Source organism: Netta rufina (assembly GCF_964035555.1).
Source record: "Netta rufina genome assembly, chromosome: 5".
NCBI classification, from domain to species: Eukaryota; Metazoa; Chordata; class Aves; order Anseriformes; family Anatidae; genus Netta; species Netta rufina.
The window spans coordinates 50,944,086-50,971,030 of record NC_140128.1 but is presented as its reverse complement, the minus strand read 5'-3'; the positions used below and the strand labels follow the sequence as shown (position 1 = coordinate 50,971,030).

General features: G+C 34.5%; 1 protein-coding gene across 3 annotated transcripts in view; it reads right to left on the bottom strand.

Moving 5' to 3' along the window:
- Nucleotides 1-26,945, bottom strand: part of PAPOLA (poly(A) polymerase alpha) — a 43,020-nt gene that overhangs the window by 14,442 nt on the left and 1,633 nt on the right. For all 3 annotated transcript variants that reach the window (XM_084287773.1, XM_084287774.1, XM_084287775.1), the window contains exons 2-14: nt 18,751-18,921; nt 18,082-18,148; nt 16,836-16,917; nt 16,251-16,360; nt 14,368-14,421; nt 12,191-12,302; nt 10,967-11,056; nt 10,733-10,871; nt 9,477-9,549; nt 7,910-8,030; nt 6,912-6,996; nt 2,191-2,244; nt 1,350-1,469 (exon numbers count right to left, since the gene is read on the bottom strand). In XM_084287773.1, the coding sequence (XP_084143899.1) occupies nt 1,350-1,469; nt 2,191-2,244; nt 6,912-6,996; nt 7,910-8,030; nt 9,477-9,549; nt 10,733-10,871; nt 10,967-11,056; nt 12,191-12,302; nt 14,368-14,421; nt 16,251-16,360; nt 16,836-16,917; nt 18,082-18,148; nt 18,751-18,921 (1,278 nt within the window). The remainder of the gene's footprint in view (nt 1-1,349; nt 1,470-2,190; nt 2,245-6,911; nt 6,997-7,909; nt 8,031-9,476; nt 9,550-10,732; nt 10,872-10,966; nt 11,057-12,190; nt 12,303-14,367; nt 14,422-16,250; nt 16,361-16,835; nt 16,918-18,081; nt 18,149-18,750; nt 18,922-26,945) is intronic.

Sequence of the window (26,945 nt, the reverse complement as noted above, 5' to 3'; positions counted from 1 at the left end):
TTTAATTGTGCTTCTGCAGATTGATTCTCTCATTTACAGGAGTTCCAACTAGCCATTGTAACTGTATAGGAAATAGCAGCTTTTCAGTATCTTATCCTGAAGTCAAAATACTTATGCATTTCCCAACTAAACAACTGCAATATTGCCACCTAAACTTCTCTTCAAGTTTCTCAGCTGTAACTGACTGCAAAGTGCAGTTTTCAGGTAAGAAGCACTTCATTTTGACAGCTCACCTTCACATAGTATACATGGAAAATGAACAGCTGAAGACATTTTATGTTTTAGTTACACATATTTTCCCTGTAAGTCTATTTCAGAACTATCCCACTTCCCAATCCATTAATGAACAAATTTAGAAAGGCAGGTGAAAAAAATATAATTATTGATATTGGGAAAATAACCTTTCCTAAAAGGCTTGCACACATCAAGCCCTCCAAAATAAGAGCTACTAAGTCTGATTATGCATACAGCATTTATTTACCCATTAAAATGGTGCTGAAGATTTACTACCTGCTTTTGCTGATTTGCACTTGGAACAAATTTAACTTATGTTTTTATTTATTTATTTATAAGGTAGCAGCATACTGTCATATCAAGCATTTTATCTCTGGAGAAAAAATGTAGATGGTAAAGAAGGCTTTTCAGATATTCCCTACTTCCCCACTCTCACAATTCACATAAAAGAATGTGAATCCTTATAAGATAATTACAACACTAGATGGAAAATAGTCTTAAAAAGGAGTGTTCTGCTGCTCCTCCCACTCATAACAGTGATCACAGGTTTTGGAGCTAAAGGGGAAATGAGTGGAAAAACAAACACAATTCTAAACAATCTGAAGTGCTTGGTATCCTCTGCACTGTTCCCAAATTTGTAAGAATTCTAGCATCAGCAATTACCAAGTTTAAATGCATCTAAACTGCTAAATTTAATAACATCATACGTACTTATTCAAGATTCACTTCTACTATGCCTGATGTTCTACTCGATTTTCAGCACTGCCTTGTAATTAGAACTGTCATACCAACCAATATGAGACGCTCAAACAGCAGCAGTTAAGTAGCAGTAGCTAACAAGGAGTTAGTATTATTAGCAATTATGCAATTAATACAGTTATCAGAAAAATAACATTATTTCCTTAGAATTATTTTCTGGGTTAGAAACATTCTTACACAGAAGAACATCTGATTTTACAAAGAGTCCTTTAGAACATCTTATACTCTATGACATTAGATGCTCTCCCTAAAAACTAAACCACTGAAGACTAAAAAAAGTTTGTTTATTGATTAATGTATTGTCATTTTAGCAAAGCAAGCTCCTCACCGTTACATGAGAAAACAGTTTTGCTTACTTGTCAGGATTCTCCTTGGGTGCTGGGAATGACTGTGGATTCACATGAGCCAGTGTAATGAATTCATTCTTCTCCAGGTTTCCAACTAGAATACGGATTTTTGATTCCACCAATCCCACCCTGCATAAATGTTACTTATTAGCAAGTTCTCATTAATATGAAATAGAAGCATCTAACTTTATATCAAGCAAAAATCCTCAGCACTGTTTACTGAAGTATTTGAAACTACAAATAAATTAACACACTTATAGATGACAGATTAATTCAAATCAATAAGCCAAATAAGCATGTTATAAAAATAATGCAAAGCAGCCTTAAGAAAGCCCTGAAGCATATGGCCTCCTTTTTACAAATGGAGTTAAATAGCAAGAGGTAACACATCAGTAACAAGCAGGCAGCAAGAAACTCCCAGGTATTTCTCCAATATTCTTTTGGCTTTAGATGTTGAATTTGAGATGAGGAAGTTTCCAATACCTGAATGTTAAATCTTCTTTAATAAAAAAGAAGAACAGAAAGGGGGGAGATATATTTGATTTGAGGAAACTTCATTTCTAGAGACTGAAAACAGACCTAGTCACACTGTTAATTAAAATGCATAAGGCTTAAGAAAATAGGATTTGTAAAGTGAACCTGGCAGCGTTGTAAAGAAGCAAAATTCAGCCAATTTACTCCCTAGTTCATCTTATTGTTTTTCAGAAATAAAACTAAATGAAGTTGGTATGTAACAGTGAAGTTTCACATTTTCATTAAAAGATAGGCTAAATTTCCCTTTGAATCCAAGTATGACAGTTTGTTTGTTGGTTTTTTGTTGTTGCTTTAAAATAGCAAGCATTATACTCACCATTCTAGTCGCTGTTTTTCTGTCGGTGCGCTTGCTAGAAGTACAATATAATGCCTTTGGAGATAAAGACAATACGCTATTCTATTTATGCTTCTAAAACTAGACATTCAAGTTTTATTATTAAATTTCTCAATAAATTCTATATTGTAAAATACGGATTGTTAGTTTAAATACATACCCTATAATAAAAAGTAGAGAAAGGGGCTATGCTCCCAAGCACACGAATAACATTTCTCAAAACATTTCAGCTTTTAGGGACACTTGAAACTACACTTTAATATCAGTAACCTTAATAAAGGCTAGCAACGTGGAAAGAACCAGTTGAAAAACAGTACAGAAGCTTCAATACCTAATGAGAACAAGGATTTAATCTACTACTATTGAATCTTTTCAAGTAAAAACAATTGTTCACAATTATTGGTACATACATCTGTTGTGTTACAATATTCTGAATAGTTAGATGAGTGGTTAGCATATATTCATTTGTCAAAGTCAGAAGTAAAATTATGACTGTGGTTTACAAGTTTAATATCCTCATTTCAGAGCTGTCTAAAGATACTTATCTGCCACTTCACAAACTTTCCTCTAATGATAATTTCTAAGCTCCCAATTACATTCCAGGATAACCGTGGATACCCTCCGTAAGTTTCATAAAAACAGTATATAAAACAAGAATGCTATTTTAAATCAGTGAAACCCAGGGATGGTAGAAGGTGAGATGACTACTGTGAACTTCAATACAAATCTTTCAAATCAAGCTCGCAATTGTGGGGCTGGTAGAAAACTTTCATGTCTACAATCAGTTTTTTCCAAAGTTTAGGATGTTAAAGTTGACTTCCCAGCTAGATCACCAACTTGCCTTTACTCACTATACTGATACGGTCTATTTAGGTTATTTTCTGAGCAGGATTTAAAGATCAGTAGTAACATAAATGATTGTACCCTAGTACTTTTACCTCATATAAAGCAAAGTCAGTGCTGGTGAAAAAATATGGTGCAGTCCTCTGATGCTATAGGCCTTCAAACCGTAACAGTAAATCGAAACCAAAAGACCAAACTGGTACCTACATATTTCCATATTTATACATATATGCGGAATATGGTGGAAAGACCTTTATAAAAGCTAGTCATTTAAATTCAGTCAGCAAATGTCAGTAAACTCTGAGGATTCAAAAGGAAGGATCTGAAGAGACTTATCCTCTTTTAAATAGCATGGTTCATCTATTTATTTTTGCATTTCGGCAGTATTTACCTCTTAAAATAAAAATGTTAAGGAGTTCTTCAATTTATTTTACTGCAAACATCCTCCTTTCAATTACTTGTTAAGATAGCACACCTCAATTATTCATATTCCTAAAAACTTTGAATTATTGCTTTAAAAAAGGTAAGAAAAACACAACAGATATTTCCCAGAATGTTAAATCTGAGAAAACAAATTCTGCCAACTCAACTGGAATTCAGCAATGTTGCAGAAACACTTTAAAAAGAAATGAGAATAGTGGCCTTTTCTCAATTTTTGTGCAAGTTACTCATGTCTATGAGTTTCTTTTTAGGGAGCACTATAGATAGGCAACTATCATCCATGTAAGATTTCTGCATCATACCTACCACATAGAAACACACACACTTGCATAATGCATTTAGTGGAAAAGACAACTGAAGGTTTTCGTTGTTTTTCACCACGTATGAACTGAAACACACAAATCTACAAGTATTAGAAGGACCTAATTTTTCCATATAATTACCAAAAACTGCACTTAAAAACAAACTACTAAAAAACTTCAAAAAACATTGCATGGATTTGGTGTTTAAGTCTCAACTAGCTGGTAAGCTCCTTAAAAAAAAAAAATAATAAACTAAGCCTTAATTATGAGAGTAATTATTTTATATTTTTGCTCAGGTAATGCTGGCTGTAATATTTAATTGAAAAATAATAATATTTAATTCCCACCTCCAGCACAGCAAACACAGATTTGTTTAACTGTGCTGAGGGGGAATTAATCACTGGAAATCTGTTACTTCCACTTCCAGTAAGGCAACTTTAAAGCAGCTTGTACTTTGAATACATACTTCAAGGTCCATAAAGGTGCATAAAGGCTTGCATTAAACAAGGGCTCAAGGTCTCATTGGTAAATTTTACAAAGGCAAGATTAGTTATCAGTTCTTCATTTCCAATTTTATCACAAAAAGTATGTCTAACACAGAAGTATCCATTACTTCATGATAAAGAAAAAACTATTTTGAAGCTGAGTTTCCATCTGAACGGTGTTTAAATTACATCAATATACGTAGTATTATTTTGAAGTATTCATTTTTAAAAGAAACTGCTGCTTCTTCCCTCCCACCATCTCCCTGTTAGCATTGTTTTATGAAAAAACAAATGTAGATATTATGTAATTGTCTTATAAAACACCTGGACCTACAAAAATGCATATTTTAAGTCATACTCTGTTCTGAAAAGCCTGAGGGCACACGATCTTGTTTATTCAAGTTTATCTGCATTAAGGTTCCCAGGATTTACACCTTCACTAAAGCACTGGATAATTTAAGTCCTATCAAGGCAAATATTCTGAGTACCTTTTTAAAGGTATGTTTATATTCATCTATTTAGAAGGACATGTCTTTTTAACAGAGAAACAATAGGCTAGAGCTCATTAAACGAATGTTATTTCTCTCATCATCACACTGTCCTCTTGGTTTTAATTTCTAATCATTTCATTTTCCTGTAACTTTTCTTTAGCAGTATTTTGTCTGAAATCATTCCTGTTATTTCCCTGTAAAAATGCAAGTATATGTTGTCATTGTTTTACCACCATCTGCAGATTTTAAACCCGATAAAGGGGAGATAATACATTACAACTTCCTAACTCCAAGTAATTGTTGACATTAAAAAAAATGAAAAAGGTTTTCCTAATCTACAACAAATTCTTTCAATGCAGATATGCAGTAGCCTCCAGATTTCCTTAGCCACACACATCCTTCAAGTTTGCTTATTTTAAACAGGGCCAATAAAACAAAATTATTTACGGTCAACATAGATGTTTAGCAACTAACTGACACTGAGACTACTAAATCTAAGCTTTAAGGAAATAAACACTTTAAGAAGTTATGTTAATGCAAGGTTGAGGTCTTCTCTTATCCAGCAGAACACTACACACTGCTTTGAATTTCAGCAGGAACAAGTCAATGATATATACAATTTAAATAGGAAGAGAGGTGAAGGGGGATAGAAAAAAACACAAAACATCTAGCTTTCTGATGGAGGTTTGACCAATAAAGCCATATTTAATGCACATTGTCAACTGCATACAACTATTTTTTTAATTAGTCTACTCTTTAAATTAACTTACTATGATGTAACAGGAAATCTTGAGTAATTTAAATTAAAGCAGGCTCCTTAATACCATTCACAGTTTTAAAAAAGAAAAATGGGGAAAAAAGCAAAGATACTTTGAGCAAAACATACAAAACCTGGATAATCAATGTGGGCAAAAAAACTTTTATTGCTCTGATAAAATGGCTGCAACAGCTTGTACACAAACTCTATTAAAATGGAGATTATGTCAAATAACACTGTTTCCTATTTTTTCCTAGTTTTGAAATTAAAAAAAAATGTAGTAGGGAACATACTAGCAGTGTCTTTAGCACAAACTGACTTGTCTGCAGCCCATTTCTAACTTCTAAAAATAACTTTACAGTGCCCTTTTAAGCATTTTCAAACTTAACCTTCAAGGTACAAAATAAAATCCATCCAAATGTTTTAAAGCTTTTATCATGCAAAAAGTATAGAAACAAAACACAGACACATTATGAAGGTCATCAGTCTCTTTTAATGGGGGAACTGTATATTTCAATCTTTTTTTAGATTAGTACATAACCAACCACCCAACACAGAAACAACTGTAAAATATATTTGATCTTGAGTCAAGAAAAATGGGTCTCCAATTTCAACTGAGGGCAAAGAAGATGTAGTCCATATTTTAATAATTCAAATTTATTATAAAAAATACAGCTTTCAGCAAGTCAATATACATTTAACAAGCTTCTGCCCCACAAGCATATTACTAGAAACCCTAAAAATGTGGTGTGAACTTCAGTATTCCCCTTATTGTAGAAACATGACAAAATTAGAGAAGCTAGATGTGAAAGTGTATTAATATGAGCCAAAAGCCTTACGCTTTAACGAAAAAAGTCTAGTAATAACTAGTACATCTGGCAGTTAGTCAACACAATTGCAAAAATCTTTATTATAAGAGTGAACTGTTGTCTGTATTGACAGAAGAAAACACACAGTTTCAAGTATGTATTCACCTTACACATTGACCTCCAGAATTAGTTCTTTTAAGATCTTGTTTCCTGGGAGCCAAGACCCTTTTTTAGAATACTTACTGAAAGCATTAAAGTAACTCTTCTGCTGGTCAAACCAGTTAATATATCTTCATTTTTACTGGTAGCATACCAATCCTATAGTTAACTAGTGAAATTCTAAATATCTCGTCATGGACTAATAGGATTCTGAATTACACACTGAAGACAGAAAAGTTATTTGATTAAATTAGTCATTTTGTAATAGAAGAATAGCACGTTCACTCCTCTATATAGTCTAACAAAACACTTTTTGGAAGTCATTTGTATGTATATTTAAGATCCTGTGCTACAGAGCATCATGACATATTGTAACTGATAAAACTTAATATTCTGCCATGCCATAAAATACATACTTGTACTTTTGAAAGAAGTTTGGAGCTTCAAAAAGTTTGGACCACTCTGCCTTACTCAGCAAAATTTCATCTGTGATAGCAAGACCTAAATTATAAAAACACATTTAAGTTTCTTAAAAAAAAAAAAAAAAGGCAGTTTTATACCCATATAAAAACAGTTTATTAACAAATACTATTATAGATAATTTTCCCCCTTCAATTCAAACTAATTTATCAATAAGTCTTTCTTTTTTTTTTTTTTTTTAAACTCCGTAAAATACATTCAGAAATGTAATATTCACTGATCAGACTGAAGAATACAGACATTTTTCCTTTGTAGGGTACACAGCTCTTTATCTTTATTCTCCATATCTCTTTATCTTTATCTTTAATCTTATGTGTCTCAATCCAAAAAAAAGGTTGCAATTTTTTTCTTGCAGTACTCAATAAACTCTCACAGAAATGTTGTACAATGGGGCAAAGAAACAATGAGAAGACAAGCCACTGCACAGTCTGCAGGAGATACTGGGAGTCACCCTCTGCATCAAGTCTACTCCTTGCTTTGACTACATCGTCTTTTATCTACTATAATTATCAAAGTAGATTACTAAAATAAACTAGGGGATTCTGAGCAAGTATATTGTCTTATATTAGGATTAGTAACTGTCATTAAGTGGGATTATTACATTTATCTTCTATGTGGCAGGACACAACCTAAAGCCACTAAAATAAATCTAAAAAACAAAAGACATTGGACTGTAATTATGAGTTTCAGAGCACAAGGCACTAATTAATTACCCTCAGTTTCTAAAAGTGAAAGATCTGTAGAACTCCCTCCACAGAATTTAGAACTTTAAGCCACATAGGCATAACAGACTAAATTCTACCTCTCTCAAAAAAATTCTCATGTTAAGAGGTTATTTAATATCCTTCCTCCCCCACCCTCAAGCATACCCACAATGGAACTATTTTATATCTTTTTGAATACATTTATATAGAGAGCATAAGATAATACTTACCTTGTTTAAATTCCTCAACCATGACCATCCGTGTGGAAACGGACACATTGTAGGTAGAGTTCTGCTGTGGGTATGCTGGTGTAATTATAGGCATAAGATGGTACCTATCACTGGGGTTTACCTACATATAACAACAGCCAATCAGTTTTCTTCAAGCATACACATGAGTTAACAAATTTGGATTTCTCCCTTTGCTAAAATCGAGTCTTAAGTTCTAAGACACCTTAGTTTGTAGACCAAGCAAATTTACGAATAGTTCAGAGAAAGTTTAGAATACAAGGACAATGCTTTCACACAGGTGTTGTGGGAGGACCATAACCTGTAAGCACATCAAGTCAAGAAATACCAACTTAACAGAACCACTTCTCTCTCTTTAATAGAAACCACCTTGTGATCATGTCAAAACAAGGAAACCTTATCACCACACAAATACCTTCAGAGGAATGACTCTTTTCAGACTTTGTGAAATGTATTCTATACTTTATTTCTTTAAGACTATGGAAAATAAAGAGCCAGCCTAAGAAGAGAGGCTCTAGGCATCCTGAGAGAAGCAAGACTTGCGTTAATGTATTTTATTAAACAGCACGTGGGAAACAAAAAAAAAAAAGGGGGGACAACACACACAAAATACATTTAAAATAGTGTTAGGGTAGTAATCTTGTAGCTGGCAAATTAAAGATAAAGCCCCATTGATGACTTGTCCCACTTTAACTACACAGGCAGTTCTGTAACATCACACACTGACCTCAAACCCAGCAGTAACAGTTCGAATTAAGAACAGTTTTTCATCTTCGTCTCACATTATTTAAATGTGGACTTCTGTCAACCAGAATAGCAGATGGAAAGGACTAAAGGTCATATGCAACTCAACCTCTGGTGCTTACACCATTTCCCCCAAAAAGGTAAACTGAACACCAATTATTGCATAATTGGTAAAACAGCACTAAATACCTCCACACTATTGCCCAACTGAAATGTCAAAATATTAACTGTATGTCTGTAGCAAGATATTCCTTTGACTACCTGAAGATATTAATATAGTGTCCTTAATATAGGTGCTATAATGATAGAGATGAATATTATAAATAGCATTAAAAACAACTGAAGACTTCAAGTTACCATCTTCTTGGGTCCAAAACGAAAAAGGCATTACATTTATTACGTAGAAGTGAACCTATCCAACTGTGACTGTTGCACTTAAGTTAATTCAGTATACTTGCAAAAGTAATAGGTTTTAACTATTAATAGGTTTTAACTATGACAGCAAACAGCTTCAAGGTAAGTGACTTTTCGAAAACGCATTGCTGTTAAGGCATGTATCTAGTTGTGCTGAATACTTAAGATCACCTACTGAAGAAGTTGAATTAAAAAGTACACTGTTTAGCAAGTGTGCTTCAAGTGGTCAGTTTACAAAATTAAGCTTTGTTCCACACTCAGAAGAATTAGAGGCTACTATAATGACATAAAACCAAAATATAAATAAACTAAAATGAAGCTCACCTAGTACTCTTTAAGCAACTGAATTTACTGTACATGTGACTTATAGGGGAAAAAATAATACACTAACCCTTGGGTCCCATACAGGCAAATTAAGATTGCATTCTTCTGGCTGTTTCAATAGCACTGGATTTGGCCATTCCCTGTTCAAAAAGATTGTAGCACTGAATAAGACTACTGGATACAACCACGTATGTTCAAACAACAATATTTTTTGAATGTGACCCTTCTTAACTCTGTTCTCATGGTAAAGCATCATTTCCTCAAGACTAAGCTGGTCTAACTATAGTTCTTTAAATAACCTGTAGTGCTGAAGGACAAAACAGCTGTAAGTAACTTCTCTAGGACATTAGAGCAATGAACTTTCTTTCGTTCTGAGCTTTGCAACCAGTGGCTTAGGTAACTAACATCGACTCCTATAAATTCCTATAGGAATACCTAAATAAATTCCTCAATAAAGATTGATATTGGGTCAATTTTCATGCAAGCCATTTCATGGACAAACTACAAAAACAGCTAGCATGATCATAGTGTTTTAGGAACATTACAAAGAGTTCAGAATAAAATAAGAAAGCAATTTCCAAACCAGATTGTAAAATAAATAAACCATGCTGAATGACACACTAAAACCAACAAAAAAGGTAATACTTTTGTTCTCTACTGCCATGAATTAAACCACCTTTCTTATGAAGAGCAGAAGTTAATCCACCTGTTGGTATTTGTACATTAATGCTTCCAATGCAACCAGTTTCTCTTTATCAGCTTAGCATGGCAAGATATTACTCAATGCTAGGACTCTCAAAAAGGCTATAAAACCTATGAATAGTGAAACGGTGGAAATTATCTTCACAGTAAGAAGGAAAAAAACACTGTACTTGAAATAAAGCCACAATTTGGTACAATGATTCTAAAAATCCATGTCTCGTGAAGTCTCATGAGGAATACATGCCTAAACCTGCTTCTGATACACCTCCCTTCCCCAGCATTCCAATATCTGAATGTTAAAAGACTTCGTATTTTTGGGTGCTTGTTCTTATCTAGAACTATATAAGAATCTTATCTGGAGAGCAACACTGTGTCACAATAAATAATTTAAAAGAGCAATTTAAAACTAAGATTTTTTGTTTTGGATACTTTAAGAACAAGACATGTTGGATGACTTTTATTGAAAAACCCAAGCTAGCAACTTTCTGGCAGCAAGAACAATGCTTGTAACTATTAACTTAATCTGGTAACAGCTGAAAAAGGTACCATAAAAACAGGACTAAAATTTAGTGTCTACAAAACAATTTTATTTTAGCGGAATCTAAATTTAAAAAAACATACCATTTAGAAAATACCAAGAAAAATTTATGTACAAGAGTTGATGCTATTGCATTTGGATAAAGCTGGCAAGTTCTTGCTACTAGCATAGCCCAGGAAACACCGCCAAGGAAACCTAGTATATTGGAATAGATGTTGTGGCCTGTGAATCGAGAAGGAAAAAGACAAAAGGAGAGAGTTATCAGCAACCATAAGAGTAAATGAAAGCTTTGCGAATTTTGGAATAAAACTGCTTACGTTTTGCCCACAGTTTGATAGCTCTCAGTGTTAACCTGAAGTTGTCAATGTTTGGTACTAGATGCAGAATTTCATCGGTTACCCGGCAACCTGCCAAAAGAAAGAATCTGTTACATTGGCTGTCTCAAGGGTGTTTTTTTTTTGCTGGTTTATCCTCTCCCACCTTCAAAGCTATCAAACTTTAAATCACCATACTAGAAGCTTTCTTATTTGGTATTTTGATCACTGTTGTTTTGAATCTGAAAACATATTGTCATTTCATCATCTTTTTCCCCCCCTCATTTTACTTCAGCACAGAAATCTTGGAAGTTTAAAGTCATAGCTTTGCTTGAGTGTATGAAAACGGGCCAAATGGAACAGTTTTTAGACCTAAATTGTATTGACTTCAACAGAAAGTTTTCAAGCTTAAGAATAACATCGTAGGTGACTATATTACTTCCTTTAGTCATTTTTTAAAACCAAGAATAAATAGTTGTTAACAGTTAATAGTCACAGAGAGCTGACTGCAAGAAAATACTCTTATATAGGAATAGGAGTTCCCTGCAAAGTGAAACGGCAAACATGAATTCTAGAGACTGCACAAAGATGAATTTCACAAAACAACAGGAGTTGCTGTTATCTTACCACCCAGTTGCCAAGTATGTACAGTTTTCATTTACTTGAGATTATCAAGTTTTCAACTTTGTACTGAAACCAGTGATATATAACATGGGTTCCTCTCTCCTCCCCAGCAAGCTGCACATAGGCTGGAGCCCCTACCCTTGCCCACAAAAATAGCAATTTTTAAGCTTTGTATCATAGAAAAAAGTTACTCAAGTTTGTAAACTACTAGAGATCTGACCTCAAGTTGACAGTATTTTGAATCCCTAGTTAATTCTGTATCCTCAAAGCAATTCTGTACACATCTATGCATACTAAAATACATACAAATTTTATAACATATATAACAAAATTTGTATCAATTTTCTTTCTTTATAGAAATATGTAGTGCCCCACACTAAAATCTCGCAGTCCCGTTAGTTTCTAGGGAACACCATTTATTACCCAATTAAAAAGTTAGGCTTTATAAAAATCAGTCCATACAAACAACTCTCCTGTACAAAACGATATAAACTCCAACACAGAGTCACGGTATTTTCAGTCAAGTACACATCTCAACTGCTACATCAAATAATCTAGGATACTTATTAAAAGTTTTGACAAAATTTATACACAAATACATACCATTAAGACTTCGTATGCATCTAATGTCTAAATTTTTAAGTAGGCTATCATCTCGGAGGTCTAAGTCCTCAGGTATAGTTTGCAGTGCTAATCTTGCGAACAAAATATCAATCTTAAAAAAAAAGAAATAAAACATGAGATAAATCCATTTTTTTCTGTAAAGTTAGTTTTGTAGTTCATTTTCATGAAGTTTACTAATAGTAAGAACAATGCACTTTCTAGTACAACTAATCTCTTTAAACAATACACACGAATACCACTCACAGATGTTAAAGAATCACTTTTAGACACTTCATTTATCTTACGACTCCTATTCCAAGATGATAAAATACTTATCAAGATCAATACAGAACCAGCACATAAGAACTATGCCCCTTGTTAATGTAAATAAAAATCTTTTAGGAAAAAGCATCACTTCCAGCTCAGGAATGCAAAAAAGAAAATCAAAAACTTCAATGCATATATTACTACTAGCATCAGCAGAAAAATCTGTAATTTATCTGACAGGATCACCACATGACTAAAACCTTTTTTTCCTGAGATCTTAGGTTTTCTTTACAAAAGGGAATAACTCTTGGTATCTTTTGCCTGGATTACAAAAGAAAAACAATCTTCCAACACAAACATCAGAAACTGTGGCCTAACAACACTTGCATACAAAAAGAACCCTTATCATAAATTTGTTCAAGACAAAAGAATTATTTAATGCACTGTCAGCAATATGGATTAAGTCTTGAGTCATAAACCTAAACCATCACAGCCCATCGTTTATGAATTACTACAATGGAGCAAAATACTACTAAGTCTTATAGGAGATAATCCTTTCATTCCCCTATTTTAGCTTGTATTTTGAATTTCAGGGAAAGGGAAAACAAGAGAAGACTAGCTTAAATGTAAATGATTAAAAAACATGCAAATAACAGACATACCAAAGAATGCCTACGACAACTTTCAGTATTTATTATGAATAACTAAGATAGGTAAACAGAAAACAAATTCTCCAGAAAAAAAAAAAAAAAGTTCCTAATATACAACACAAACCTAATACACAGACAGCAATAAAGTAGCTGACAAATTAAAAGTCACAGGCTAGCTTACTGCATGCTATCACGTATCTCTGTGCATCTCTCTAATTTGAGAGTAAGTACATCTCTCTGGCTAAGTGTCATCTTACACAAATGCTAGTGAAAATACAAATAAGCAGGAATGATCAGGGTGAAGGAGGTGGTTCATCATCTTCCTGAGACTCAGAAATTACCAATACCCTAAGGATCATTATAATTGCAAGGCTGAGATCCAACTGAGACTGGGAGAGAAGGAGCTCTCCAGTCTTGTGTACAATGCTACACCTACGTATAACTACTTTTCAAATTGTCTGTATCAGATAGCTAACACAGGACTTCTTTCCCACTGGGAAGTTTCCTTCGTATACCCACCAGCTAGTGGTTAATATAGTACAGGTATGAGTCTGAGAAACCATGTACATGAACAGTTCTTTTTTTTTTTTTTCGTCTTGTCACCAAGATGACATGTTGACTGTAAGATGGTCTGAAAAAGATTTATGGAGTATTTTTTGAAAGAAATGTTCCTGTTTTCTTAGTAACTTGTCCCAAAGTAGTAAAAATGTTAAGCATGATTATCATTCCAAACAAACAAATCCGTCAGGCTACAGACAAATTGGACAGAAACAATAATTTTGGTCATGTGTTAACATAAGCATGAAGAAATAGGGTGAAGTGGCTACCTAACTTCCCTTCAGCGGTACATTTGTGAGATCCGCCTACAGTACAACATATTAAAGCGAATCTGAATTTAAGGTTTGGGCAGTTAACCGTTAATAGCCGAAAAATTACTGAAGCCACATTTATACGTCATTTCTATTAAATATTAAGTCTTCAATAGTGCTAATGCTGTACTCTACATGTCAGTAAACTCATCAATACAAGAGGGTAAAAGAAAGAACAGGTAGATGTTCATGCAGCTTTAAGCAGATCAAGAAAGACTTACTTTAGTCTCAAAGTCTCACACAGCCAAGGACTGCTGTCAATCACTTAAATGTGAATTTGGGATTGTCACTTTAACAGCATTTGTATTCATAAATATTAATTATGGAAATTCTGAAATCGTTGTTTTAACCACAGTCTAACAAAATAAAATAAAACATAAAAGATCTTTACCTCTATTCCATCAAAACAAAGTTTAATAACTGGGACAAAAGCTTCTTCAACAGCCTGGGGAAAAAAAGTTGTATTTTATTTTCAGTATAGAGAAGAACATTTATAAGCAATAGATAGGAGATCTGAACAATCACTATGAAACACTATTTACATAGATGTTTTTCCTCTGCTTTCAGTTTGATTTGTCAGCTGTCTTTTTCTACCAATGAGGATTTACGCAGTAAACACTGATCTACTATGTACCACAGCTTCCTAGATAAAAATTATAAACAAAACTTCTACCAGCCAGTTGCGACGGTGTTACCTCAAGACCAAATTTTTTTCCTCACTACACTGGTAGGACTCTTTTTCCACCCCACAGCATCTCTACATATTCTAAAGCTAACCTATGGGAATTCTTATTCTAACAGGCATCTTATTTGTATTGTTTCTGCTGTCAGTATTTTACAAGAAATGACAAGAAGACAACCATATTCACCTGATAAACAATCATCTTTTCTTGCAGTCATTAACAAAGTTTAGTTGAACCAACAGTATCTGTGATAAAACTATGGAACTTGGTAACTGTTCTGTAATCAGCTAGGAATGCCACCTTCCCAAACTGAGCACCTGAATTAGATGCAAATCTGCAGAGCACTGCTTTTGTAAAATCAAAGTACATTGCTTACTTCCAATAACAAACATTAGGAACTTCCAGAGGCTAGCACAGTTCTAAGAGAACGTTCCAGTTCTTAAACGGAGAAGACGACTCCACTCTACAATCTTAGTCTACTAGTTGGCAGGATACATCCTAACAATTTAAAGTTTGTAAGTCTCTTAGACTCACTCACTAGAGCAACCAGTAATAAAGTCAAGGTTCCACAAAGAAAACTTTTTAAGACCTAGCTGGACTAATTTAAAGTGTTAAGACTGACCTAAAAGTTATTGACATCAATGCAGAGCCACACTGAATAGCAAACATGTTCTGATCTCCCTTGCTGCTAAGTCAGCTACATTACATTGAATCATTATTAAGAGTTTATAGCAAAGTTAATAGGAAATCTGAAAGGCAGAATCCTCTTGATTATAGCATGTGGATTTAAAGATTACTAAAAAAGCGTTCAGATAATAAAATATTCCGAACAGTAGTTTCAGTACATATAGCATTGCCACCAGATGTTTACACTAGAAAGAGTTACTATGGGATGCATTGAGACAATGCTGCAGAGGCACCTCAATTTCAGGACACAGCAGGACTAAACCAAAAAATGTTTAGTATTTACCAGCAATTATCTTCATTTAAGAAGAACAAATTCCAAATCAGAAATTTTATTCTAAATTAACACTACTAAGATTTAAACTAATCTACGGAGGCTTGTCATTCATGAACACAAGAGAAAAAATCTTCATCTTTCCACATGATGAAAATCTTGCACAAGCGTCTAAAAAATGTAACCTCCATGTTCAGGTGGACAGCTGACAGCCAATATAAATCTGGTTAGTATCAATCACAGTGGTGATTTATATAAGGAAGAAATTATGAAGTGTATTGTTGTGCTACTGTTTTTAAAAACTTCAACAAAACTTAGCCTGAAAGGGATCGGGACCAAACATGTTTGCACCTGCCTCCTGCTACATAGTACAAACAGAAATTTTGCAACACTAATACAGTGCTACCAGATTATTCTGCGATCCAGATTTTCAAACAACTGTATCAAGTAATAGGACACAGAAAATTTGGAAGAATCTCTACTTATTTCAACTATGTTGATAGGTTTTGTTACAAGTTAACTAAATATCCACTGCAAGCCTTAACAGCAAAGTTACTTATTTCAGGAATCATCTTGCACTTTTAACTTTTCAGCATCCTCACTCCAGCTGGTTGTATCAGGCCATTCACATACCCTCAAATCTTTTACTTCTTCTTGTTGTTTCAGTTTTTCATAAAACGATGTGAAAAAATCACTTCTTTCAACATGTCTTGGTGCAACACATAGGGCATCAATATCAGCACCTGGAAGCGTTTATTAACACAAGCAGGTTACTTACACTTTACACACACAAAATGCCAGCAATAGCCAGAATTTTTATGTATTTATTTTTTAAACAAAAACAGAACATTTCATTTCTCTTCCTGTAGCAGCTCCTAAGAAAAGACACTAAATGAAAACAAATTAAAGAAAAATGTTCATGCCATTAAACACACTGAATGCATGCATACATCCTTCAATTTTTCATTTGTAGTAACTTTCAAAGAACAAACCACAAGAAGCCAAGTATGCAACTTTTTAAAAAAAAAATAACTTCCAACTTTCTTGTCTGCTTCCCACCCCCAACAAGAACCGATTTATTTTATTTAGAATGAAGACTAGCGATAGCTGACAAAACTCTAATACCACCACAAAAATACAGTAAGTTTTGTTACTTAAGCATGACATTTAGATGTATTAGCTTGGCACAACCATTTTTATAATAAAAGTAAATTTTACCTTTTGTATGAACCCCTAATCTATAGGATCCAAATGTAAAAATTTTTCCTCCAACATTTTCTATTACAGACTGTGGAAGATTCTAGATGGAGCAGATAAAATTCGTTATTTTTCTCTTAGCAGATTATAGTGACACACACAACTTTATATACAAAAAGATATTCCTTTCTTTTCCTTTCTTTCAATTTATGTTGTTAAAGATTAACACTGTTTTGAGTAGCAATTCACTCCTTACATATATTGTTTCTGATTCATAGCCTTTAAGGTACAGTGACTACTGAAATAATCTTAGTAAAGACAGAAGTAGTTTTGCCATTTGGGAACTACTATCACTTCAATCTCAGTAACTTTGAGTAGTTCTACGCTTTAGGAGCAGAAGATTTAAGATATGAATGTTGAACAGATTCTTCTTAACACTCGCACACTTTATGCTGACTTTGAAATTGATGATAGATTCTAATTTGGAGCAGCAGAAACATGCTATTTTCTGTATCAACGTTTATTAAATTACTCTCAGAGCCATCTGTAAGATCCTACATTCTTCTTTAAAGGTTGTTTTGAGGAGAGGTGTTTATTTTGTGATAAAAATATTTAGTTATATTTACTAGCATAAAGATACTTAAGTTCCTGGATTTGCACCTTTAAAGAACTCTTGTCATCATAGCACTGTGGCCAAAGGGCCAAAGACAATTAGCATTTCAGAACAGGAAGTCTATATTGGTTACAAAAATGGGAAGGAAAAGACTAATCCGGCTTGCTTTCAGTGAAACTTTAAATTTACTGTAATCATTATTTCAGTAAAATAAAATAGCATTACAGGAAAAGAACTTCTAAAATTGATGTTAAAGAAAAAGGGCCAAGTACCATAAATTCGCAATAAATTCATTTTAAGATCTAGGATTAATTCACAAAAGCAAGCCATGTAAGCATGTAATTGACATAGTAGTAAACAAATTTTGACAAAGTTGAGTTGTACTTCTACCTAAGTGGAGGAGAGAACAACTGAAAATTACTGTTACAACTACCATGAACTTTCATGCTATTTTCTCACTCCTCTTCTCAAAGTTTCTCTTTGACTAAGATTTACTTTAAAGTTACAATGTTGCCTGGAACCAAAGGTTGTACTTGTTTTCCTAATTTGATCTCCAAACCTATGATTCATCACATTTATACCAGGAACATGAACTGAAATTAACTTCCTACAGCAATCTTAATCTGAGCAATGTCATGTAAAATACATCCATACCTTGCTTTCACTGATTTCCCGTATCCACTCCTTTACCAGGTTATTTAGTTTTCCCAAAATTAGAATCCTATTGATAAAACAGCAGAATCATAAACTATGAACTTAAGAGCAAACTAACATTATTTTTAAGACACTGATCATCATCACACAATGAATCAAGTTGAACAACATTGCAGATCTAATTACAGATCTTGTCTCTATATATACACTGAAACAAAGTCACTCACAACATTCAGACTATTTTTTCCTCTTCAAAGGCATTGAAGAAATTTAAGGTGAGAAGAAATGAAAGCATGCAAGGCCTACATATATTTCAGGTAAATGGCTTCTATTCACTTTCAAAACAAAACCTCAATTGATTCAATACATGAAACTAAAAGAACAGTAAGCAGCAGTACTGACAGCAAAAAGCTCTAGAAAGCTTAAAAATAACAAAAATCAAGAGCAAGGGCCACTAAAACAATTTTAAAAAAATGGCAAGCCAAACTCCTAAAATTAAGGGCTATTTTAATGACTATGTACTGAGGTACTCCTCTTAAGGGAAGAAGCTTAGTATTTCACCAAGCTTTCTAAAAAAGCACCTGAAAGAACACAAACATGCTCAGGGTTCAGTAGTTAGCTGCATGAATGCAGAGGTATGAGAAAACCACTTATAGAGCATTTACTCACCTGCGTTGCAGTTCTTCTTCCTCTTCAAATACACCATAGGGCTTTAGGGTTTCGATTAATTTCTGGGTAAGCATGCAGTCAAACTCCTTGGGGGCAGCTAAACTGATAGGTGAGGTAATGCCATAATGCTTCTGTAGTTGCTGTGTTTGTGATCCCTGGGTTGTAACGGGACTAATAAAGGCAATTAGATAAAAGTTACTATCAGGAACAAATAAATTTATTCTCATCGAAGTAGCAAACAAGACACACATAATAAAGGGGGGAAAAAAAAGTTAAACCTACTGTTAGCAGCCACATCCCAGACCAATCTGTGTTAAATAGGTGTTATTAAGGACTGTTACTTTTCTCCAACTCTGAATACTGATTACAGGGTCACAAGTTGCTATGAAACATGATCTATATCAGCTGACTTCACACAGCAAATATTCACCTAAGGAGGCTCTAACATATTTTGAGCAAGAGCATCATACTAGAAGTACTAGAATAAGCTACTTTTAAGCTGACTTCTCATCTGGCTATCATTACATTACAGGATGATTTAGAGGAATTTATGACGTCTCAATTTTGTTACAACACAAGATACATCCTCAATTCATTGAATCATTGTGTGTTTTGGGCTGGAAGGGACCTTTGAAGACCATCTTTTCAAGCTATGCAAAGAGTTATGAGCCAAACCTCAAGCAGAAAGGCAGCACTCTCAATTCAACTCCTCATATTTCAAGGTTGTGAGAGGGCACAAGAGCACAAGCAGAAGAGCTTCAACATAAACATGGAAGTGAGGGTATCATCTTGCTATAAAATCTAGGAACAGCTTTCCTAGATCAGCATCCTGGGCACCCAAACAGCCACACAGTTTTTCATAATGGCTATAGATTTGTTTGTGACAATCACAGTTAAATACAGCCTAATTTTCAGAGCAGTGGAGCTTTAAAGCTAGTAATTCTGAATATTTCAAAACGGAACTTGCTTCTCTGGAACATCAGTGTTTAGATTCTGATTATTACATGCTACACTCACATAGTTAGAACTTTCTGAATCAATAGTCGTAGAATCATAAAGGTTTGAAAAGACCTCCATGGTCCAACCATGCCCCCCCTCCCCCCACCAGCATCACCCACTAAACCATATCCCTAAGCACCATGTTAAAAGACTTGCAAAAAAAGCTGTTTAAGAACTGTTCTTAATATTGCAGAAATAATCTTATCGTCTCTAATAGCCAAATTTTATCTGTAAGAACACTCAGTAATCTTCCCGCTTATATACTTCAGATGTAGAATATACTACCTAAATCTGTATTAAAATGGCTCCAAAGGTTACTTGCAGCAATAAATACTATTTTTATATTGATATATTGACAACTTTCCTCCAAATTATATGTATTATTCCCCCACCTGTTATTCTTGAAAGTAACAAATCACTGTTTAAGTGTACTGAAAAGAACTTTCTCATTAAAAGAATACGAAACAGACTTGTTTCTTAATCAGTTCTTAGGAGACCAACATTATAACCCCTTCAAAGTACATCACAAGAAACATAACCATTATATCAACAGCTATTAAAAAGCCTTTTCAACAACTAAAGCACTACCTTCAAGTTAAAGTAATGCTTGTGTTTCATCTCCAGTACGTTATACTCTTGCTACACAAGCTCACTCTCAACAGTATAAAGCTTGCATTTAATACCAAATGTACAAGTTAAGACTGTAATAATTTTAATTCAGATTAGACATTTGACACATTTTCCCCCAAATTCAATTATTCATTCTACTTAGGTAAAAGCTGTATTATCTATCGATTTGGTCTCTTTCAATCTTCATGAAGCCTACAGATTGCTCTGTGTTCAGCAATGGAGGCTGACCACTTCTGTCAAAGTTTTATCCTCAGCAAATACCCCATTCCCAGTGCATTACTGTATTATCAGTCCTTTATTCTTACGCAGAAGGACTGTTTCTATGACACTACAATTTTTTTTAGCGCACAACTTCATTTTCACTTCCATAATGATCTGTGGTCATCATCTGCTTAGGACCTTATTCCTCGTTCCTGAATATTCATAAGAGCATCTTAACTAATAAAATTAACCAAAATCAACAAAATGTAAGGTGTTTTTCCACAAGTTAAGCTCACTTAAAAATTGCTCTAAGTTTTAGTATTTGATCTTACATTATCGTTTACAACAAGTTTCTCGCCAAGCGGTTCCTAATATGATTTGCCCAGTACAACTGTCTGTTAGTAAAAGAATAAAAAGGCAAAGCAGGAAAAAAAATACTAGAAACTGTACATAAGTCAAATCCCAAGAAATCATGTCTGAGAACATTATTTGACAAGGCTTCCTTCAGCTAAGAAGCTTTAATCACCTAGTGAAGAACTTAGTAGCAGCTGAACAAATCATATAGACTTTAGGACCTTGCGTGAACCATTTTTGAAAAAAATAAAAAAATAAAATAAAAAAAAATGTTAAGATGAGTTATATAAAAGAGTAAACCATAGTAAGGACAAGGGAACCCAGTACAAATTTCTCTCTTTTTTGAAATAATCTTTTCAAGGATGTTAACAAGAACAGTACCTTCAGTCACTAGGTTGCTACAAGAAAAGCAGTCATGAAAAAAAAGTTTTCAATACCTGAACATCCCTTACACATTATGAATCTTTTAACTGTATTACAAAGCAGTCAGGTGTATTTGAACTACAATTTCTCCCCTCTTTTGCCAATTGTTAATTTGAAAAAAAATAATCAACTACAACATTTGAAAACTAAGTTAATTTAATGTTTGTAAACCAGTAAGCTAAAGCAATAGTATTTTAGTTTTATTTGCATAACTATTCCCTGATAGACTCACCACATTTCACCCATCCATAATTGTATACTAGACTTCATTGAAAAGGCTGACAAAACCTAGCCTAGCAAAAACTATTCCTAGATTAAAAAAAAATCACTCTTGATATTGAACCAATAAAGTAGATTCCTGAAATCACTAATGCTGACCGAGCCCTCCATTTACACCTACCGAAGTTAAGGCTATTCTACCTTTTCCCAAACATACCAAATGCCTTTTTTTTTTTTTTTTTTAAAGTACATATGAATAGTATTCAACTTAGGAAGTTTGTACCCTGAAGTGATTTTAATACAGTAAGGTAACCTGTCCTATGCAATTCGTATTTATCCGTTTAAACAGCAGCAAATCTTCAGGATTACAAGACAAGATTTAAAGGCATAGCCACTCATGAAACCAAGAAATTTCAAATAAAGCATTTTACTAGCAGCTTTATAGATGAAAAAATAATTATAATAGAAAAACAGACATCAGAATCAACTGCTTTTTTCTAACTTTAATGTTGCATTTACATGCTACATGCCCATAACCGCTAATGGTCTTAGAGTTGCTTTAAAAAAAAAAAGAAGATTATTCTAATATCTTCCCCCTTGAAAAGACAAAAAGACAGAAGTACATTCCAGTTTTCACCTGTGCTGTATTATGAAGTATCACTTTCAGAATCTCCTGGTTTAAACTACTGAATTAACTCAGAAGAAAAGGACAGGTAAGCATGCATCACTGCTATCCTCCTAGCTGAGAGGATTAGGGAAGTTAAGTCCCTCGGATGGGGGTGGAAAGGCTAGTCAAATCTGCTAGTCATTGAAGTTAAGCATTAACAAAAAGCAAAGAGTACTGAAATACAACAGAAAGTCCCATCCCAACTACTCAGTCCTAACAAAAGCGGGGTAAATCAGAGAGATCAAACCATGCTTAGAACTGTACTCACTTATTTTAAGGAGACAAAACTTTTCAGATCATCGAGAAGAATAATATACAGTTAGCTTGAGGCTTTGTATCTAGTTAAACCCCAAAAACACGCACAGACCTTGCTTTTACATTACTATAAATGTAAACTACCTGCCAAGAGCTCAATACAAAACAAAGTTGTAGAAAAGGTCTTTGAGTTAAATTTAGCACGCTATTGTTCTTGCTTTGTTTTGACCTGAATGTCTGAAGAGTGCCCGCTCTCCAGACAGATTAAACATCAGTAAACTCAACACCAGCTACAGTGGTTTTCAAGTGCTGTGATGCAACACCTCATGGTAAACATGAATTAGTCTCAAACTCTCCGGGAAATGTACCTGTGATGTGTTTTTTTCCCCACAGTAAGTGCCCTCACACACACACAGTTATATTATAGTCTCTACTAAGTTTACAGCTGCATACCTAAAAGACTTTTTTTTACCTCCTTCAGAACCCAAAGCTTTGGTGGGTTGAATCTTCGTATGTAGTTACTGATAACTACTTAATTAAAAAGAACAGATCCTGGTAATATGGCCACTGCTTAAGCCATTGTACAACAGAATGAAGGAGTGGAAGAAAAAATAAGGGTGTAAGAGACTTTATATCTTTTGAAAGATCGGGCGACACCATGAAAACACATCCATGTTACCTGAAAATAGAGCAGACAGGTGTGTGCATCTATACATACATAAAACACCGTACCACACATTAACTAAGAGGTCAGCATTTTTTCATTACTATGCTATTACATCATCTTTAGCAATACTAGAACCTTACTCCATATACCACAGAACAAATAAGAATCACTAAATTTTTTCAAGCATGCTTCCCTCCCAAAATAAAAGAAAAAGACAGATTTAAATGAGGGTGTTCTTTGCATTTTATCTCAACTGCTGGAATAATCTCAACACCGCTTTCGTCAAGTTTGAGCAAACTTTTTTTTTTTTTTTTTAAGCACTTCTTCCTCTTTACTACCAGTATTCTACCACATTTCTACTGGTAATGCATTATCTGAATTGAGACTGCACGCTTCTTACTGCAAAGAGAACATAGCTGCGATCAGCATCACATTACCCAAACATCACTCTTGCAATTTGGAATCCTCAACGGAAATAAAAGGCAACAAGAACAACTGGAATCTTAAAAAACAATGCCCAATTTTTAACAAATTGTAACAGAACTGTAATCTATCCTTAAATAGATCAAAATCACCCAAGACTTAACTCACGTAAATGTGTGCTAAGTAAATCATTCACACAAAAATCCCTTCCACTGCATATATTACTAAATCTAAGCTATGGATGAAGTTTGTCCAGACTGACACGTGCAGTAAGCCAGCACTGATGAAGACATTTAAAAAGCCTATGGTTTCTCTTTCTTAAAATAGTGTCGAGAGCCCACAGGATGCTAACTTTAAACATCTAACTTCAGTCAGGACCTCTGCCTCATTCAGCCTTTCCTCCTGATATAAACACACAACTTACAGAATCTCAGTAACTGTCCTCTCTATTTGCCTCTACTGACCACACCAGTCAAATGCCATGGTGACACCTACACCAGATTTCTGGAGCAATACTGGCCATCCCACCATCTGGTCAAGCAACTGAAGGGAAATTCACAAAGCTCAAGCTCTGCTGTGTTAGGTTTCAGAGTGTTTTGAGGGTTTTGTCTATTTTGAAGTCTTCTCCATCAAGGGCTAAATGGCAAGTTCAGATGAAAGTTTCTGGCTTAATGCTAACGTAATAATCACTACACACAATTCCAGAAGTAAAGGAAAACTCTGAACGAAGTCTGTACAAATTGGTTACGTGTGAAGTTGCATTTTAAGTTAAGACAGCTGCCCTTCCTGGGTAGGATTTTAATATCTAGCAAAAAAAAGTGTCAAAATTGCTGGCGTGGTATGTTCAAGTCACCTGAAACAGACCTGACCATGTGTTTTGGAGAAATGACAAGCAACAGAACTATGGAAGAGATGGCAACTGTGGCAAAAGGAAGAGCATTCAATTTCTGCTAACCTTTGACTCATTCCTAAGTCCCCTCTGGCTCTTCTGTTTGGGACAGTCTTTGTACAGAAGAATAGTAGAAACAGCATGTCCAGACACACACCCATCCACTGCATTCTTACTAACAACAATTTCAGAAGTTTCCCAAGTTTAAACAGAAGAAACTTTTACTGAACTCTGCAGGCAGCACTTGAACCAAAACCAAGATTGATTGCTGTTCTGGGAACAAAATACTCCAGAGGTAGTCATTTAAGAAATTCAGTAAAGTTGAATCAGAAGATAACAGGAAGTACCAAGCAAAGAGCTACAAGTTGGATGAAATGTTTCAATGTTAAGAGGTGAAAATTGCCACCCATGTGAAACTTGCCTCCAAGGTGAAATTTGCTCAGCCCAAAGCAGCTGGGTTTCCAGCAGGTCCCCAAGTGAGAACTCAGACTTTTTTGGAGTGACAGTAGAAGACTGAAAGCTATCACAATACCTTGTATATTTGCCACATTTCCCTCTCTACTACATCAAACTCATCTTCAGTAGAGGTTATTACATTAATTTATTCTTGATTAATAAAGCTATCACTGTCAATTATGGCAACTGTTCCTCTGAAGTAAGTCCAGTGCTCTGTAGTTAGTAATAACTTAATTCCTTCCAAAATACAGCCTATAAAAATCTTAGCTTTGTTGAGAAACAAACCGTTTATCTAACCCCAATCACTGAAAATCATTTTAAATGGTCTCATACTTCTTCTGGCATAAAACTGACAGTCACTTAAGTCAGCAAAACAATGATTTTGCATTAACCCGAAGGTCAGCAAAAGAAAACATTTTCACTTCTGAAGATTTCTTTTAAGTTTGGCTGCCTACAATAGACTGAGAGGAAAAAAAAAAAAAGGGGGACCACTAACGACATTCCAAACCTGTTGTATGGCAGTTACCAATACCACCAAAACTTTAAAACTTTCATAGCACGTATGGAACTTCAACATTCAGGTATCTGACTCTGAACTTTTTCACTTCTGGTTAAAAAAGTCTTCAGCAGAGATTTCAGCAGATGCAGAAGTTCAGCAGAGAAGCAAGTGCACTACCATCAGCAGTTTAACAAGAAACAGATTCATACTGCTATTCCTCTGCTTGGAGGGTCAGAGAGGCCCAGGTTACATAAAGAGGCTGCACCATTCGTTCACAAAAGCATAGCTACCGCTTCACAGAGTCAGTAGCCTTTCTGCAGATCTAGCCCTACCTGAAACACATCAACACGTTAGTGAGCTTTGCTCCTCCCTAGCAGCTTGGTTTAATAATGCTCAGGAACAAGTACTCTGTATCTAACAGTTCACTAAAATATCTCCCTACAACAGAAGAAATACTCATTTTGTTTCCAAAAAGTTTGTTGTTTTTTTAATATGAAGTTATATAAAGTTAAAGAGTTTTTCTTGATGCAGCTATCCCATCATGCAGATTAATGAGAACCATGATAAGCACTCATGTAAGTTTCTGGTATATACTTAGTATTTTTATTAATCACAAAAGGACTTTTCCAAAACACTAGTTATCAGCATCACCAGAGCGTGAGTTTGCTTTCTTACTACTCAAGTGCCTTGTATATAAATGATTTGCTTGTTTTTACTGTTTTGTATCATACTGCTAAGAGAATATTTATACACAGACAGCTCAGCACGACCACTGTCGTACACCTCTTGAGAACTCTGAAAGCTTTTGAAGTACAGACTGATGACAGTTGCTGGTTGTGTGGGAGGTCAGCTCTGACTTGGCCTGTCAATAGCACACACCACCCCTAAAAGAAAATGTCTTTCAAGACATCCCTTAAGTTGCTTGCCACCCTGAAAGCATGGCAGTGATAATGGGACCAGGGTTGGTTGTTCTACCCTTATTCAGAAGGTTATCATACAGAAGTATACAAGCATCAAGCAGAAAAAGATCCTGGAAAGAATTACGCAAACAAGTAACTTCCTATGACCCCCCCCCTTTTTTTTTTAAATACTGTAAACATCCAATACTCTTAATTTAAGTCAGAGATATCTCTTCAGAAACTCTAGAACTAACATTACCAGCATTACAGCTTACTAGCATTACAGCATTTGTTTTGAAGTCTTGACTGAATAATATGAAGCCGGTTGTTCCACAAACATACAGATGACAAAACAAATGAAAAACCCAAGAAAGCTTCTGTTTTTCTAGCTAAAATAAACCTTTTTGTATTAGTACAGTTGCTAAGTAATGTTTATGGTGAAAATAGTAATGCATCACTGCAGCTACAACTACACAATGTTACTTAAGAGTTTCTAGTTAAGTTATCATAAACACCTAGCTACTTTAAGAATAATAAATCATTCCAAACTTTTCAAAGTTGAAGACCATTATGACGAGGAACACAATTTATTCATCAGAAGTAGCACAAACTTT